Source organism: Octopus sinensis, linkage group LG9, assembly GCF_006345805.1.
Source record: "Octopus sinensis linkage group LG9, ASM634580v1, whole genome shotgun sequence".
In the NCBI taxonomy this organism is placed as follows: Eukaryota; Metazoa; Mollusca; class Cephalopoda; order Octopoda; family Octopodidae; genus Octopus; species Octopus sinensis.
The window spans coordinates 58716808-58719307 of record NC_043005.1 but is presented as its reverse complement, the minus strand read 5'-3'; the positions used below and the strand labels follow the sequence as shown (position 1 = coordinate 58719307).

The window sequence follows — 2500 nt, the reverse complement described above, 5'->3', positions numbered from 1 at the left end:
TAGTCTCAGGCTTGCATTTGAACTGATTTCGGCTCAACACTACTGGCTTTCAGCATTACCTTGAGTCGGTTTTGTCTCTTTGAAGAGGAAACATATATAATATAGATGACAAGCTTCTTTAAGTTTATGTATATATATATGTATGTATATATGTCTTTCATGAAAGGATCATGTAAACAAAATGCTGGATGCTTTTCAAATTAAATTCTTTGCAATATTTGTTCTGCATCAAATTGTACACACTCTATCACTACAGTCACCATAAGGAATACAACGAACCAGTGCTTGTTCCATTGGGAACCTGTAGCATCGGCACAAACATAGACAATAAATAATAAAATAATGAATCTAATACATTTAGGATTTATTTCATTCCATCTCAGATATTTATTTCAATTTTGTTTTTGCTGTTTTTGTCTTGTTTGTTTCTGACTTTTTTTTTTTTTTTTCTTTAATTTTCAGCAGAAACCAAGCAGAGAGAATGGCAATTTCCTGTCTGAATGTGTCTGATTGCTTTTCTTGTTAGCAATGTCAGAAAACAATAATTTGTCATATGATGTTCAACAGCTGAATAGAAATGGCCACCAGACAGAAATGATGACAACGAACCAATATAAGAAATGTAGGTATGAGATGTTAATGAAATAGACCAAATTTAGTAACAGAATTACACAAAATCTTTGGATGAAGTATTGGTTATATATATATTTATATATATTCAATTTTTTTATTATTTTCCTTTCCTTTTTTCCTTCAACACTTGAAAATTTCATCCCTATTTCTTTTTACTTTATTTATTTAATCAATTTAAGCATGCTTGCAATGCTAGTAACCTATGACAGTCTGAGAATGGCACATGATATTCTGTATATAAAATACGATACAAAAATAATGAACACATAAAACAAAATAAAATAAAAAAAAAAGAAAAAGAAGGAATAAATAAGTAGAGACAAAGAACAGTTAAATGTTTCTTTCAAATCTTTTTTACCTTCCATGAATTGCAAGATCTTATTTATTTTTGGTGGATTCTTGTAAATAAATTGCATTTACAATCTTGGTAGTCTAACATTCTACTAGAAGAATGAGATGTAATCACTCAGTTTTTCCATTATTTTCTACCAATTAGTCAGAGAGAGATGGGCAGTACACATGATTGTTAATTTTTTTTCAGAGCCCTCAAAAAAGTACGTGGCGGGAAGTGAGAAAGAGAGAACATTGTCTTCTAACCAGACAGATTCCTAGTTCAAATGCTAAGCAACAAGGTGAACTCTGGTGAGGCAACCACACTGTCATATGATGCTGTGAAATCGGGAAATAGGTTAATTATTAAATCTACTACAAAGAATTTATTAATACCTGCCAAAAAAAAAAAAAAAATTCCAAATATCAGAAGGTATATCATCTAATTAATTATCATCTAACAATCTAATTAATTCACCATTTTAGTTTTTTTTTTTTTTTTAACTTGCTAATTCTGAAAGAAGAAGCTGTACCCATGACCATTGCAGGCCCTCTGAGACTGATGAACTTCTTCATCATCATCATCATCATCATCATCATTTAACGTCCATTTTCCATGCTGGCATGGGCTGGATGGTTTGAAAGGAGCTGGCAAGGCCAGGAGCCACACTAGGTTCCTTTGTCTGTTTGGGCATGGTTTCAACAGCTGAATGCCCTTCCTAACACCAACCACTTTACAAAGTGCAATGGGTACTTTTTATGTGGCACTGACATCAGTACTTTTCATGTGGCACCAGCACTGTCTTTTTAAATGGCACTAGTACAGCTGCTTTTTATGACGTACCATCACTAGTTGTCTTCATGTGGTCTTTTTACATGGCACCAGTACCAGTGCTTTTTTATGTGGCACTAGCACCAATAGGGTCACCAAATGTCTTGCACAACAAAAAATGTTGGTAATGTCCCATTTAAACACTTGCAGGTCAACATCTGCAAGAAAGGTATGAGCAGTGAGAAAATTCCAGAGGGTTGATATGCTGGTCAGGAAAGATTAAGCATAGAAATTACTCACACTGCTATCACCCTTCTACACCCACCCTTCTCAGTTTGGAACTGGCTACCATATTTTCTGGCATACAAGTTGAATTTTTCAGATCAAAGCTTACAGTCAAAATAGGTAGGTCAACTTAAGCACTAAGATGACTTTGGAGAACCAAAATCACTATAAGTGATGCAGCAGGATTTGGAATGGTAATGACAATGTTTTAAGTTTTACACTACTATTTGGCATTAGGAAGGGCATCTAGCCGTAGAAACTCTGCCAGATCAGATTGGAGTCTGGTGCAGCAATCTGGTTTGCCAGACCTTAGTCAAATCGTCTAACCCATGCTAGCATGTAAAGTGGATGCTAAACAATGATGATGATGATGATGATGATATGAACTATTAAATTGCCATGTAAGCCAGAAAAATGGTAGTCATCTATCGTGACAAACAAAAAAAAATCAATTTAACAAAAATAGATACTTACATCAGG

At 34.1% G+C, this 2500-nt stretch overlaps 1 protein-coding gene across 1 annotated transcript in view; it reads right to left on the bottom strand.

The window, feature by feature from the left end:
- LOC115215434 (cilia- and flagella-associated protein 65-like) overlaps window positions 1-2500 on the bottom strand; it is a 1408515-nt gene that overhangs the window by 892411 nt on the left and 513604 nt on the right. Inside the window, exon 13 of the mRNA XM_029784597.2 lies at window positions 2495-2500. This exon is cut by the window's right edge and continues 123 nt beyond it. Within this exon, the coding sequence (XP_029640457.2) occupies window positions 2495-2500 (6 nt within the window). The remainder of the gene's footprint in view (window positions 1-2494) is intronic.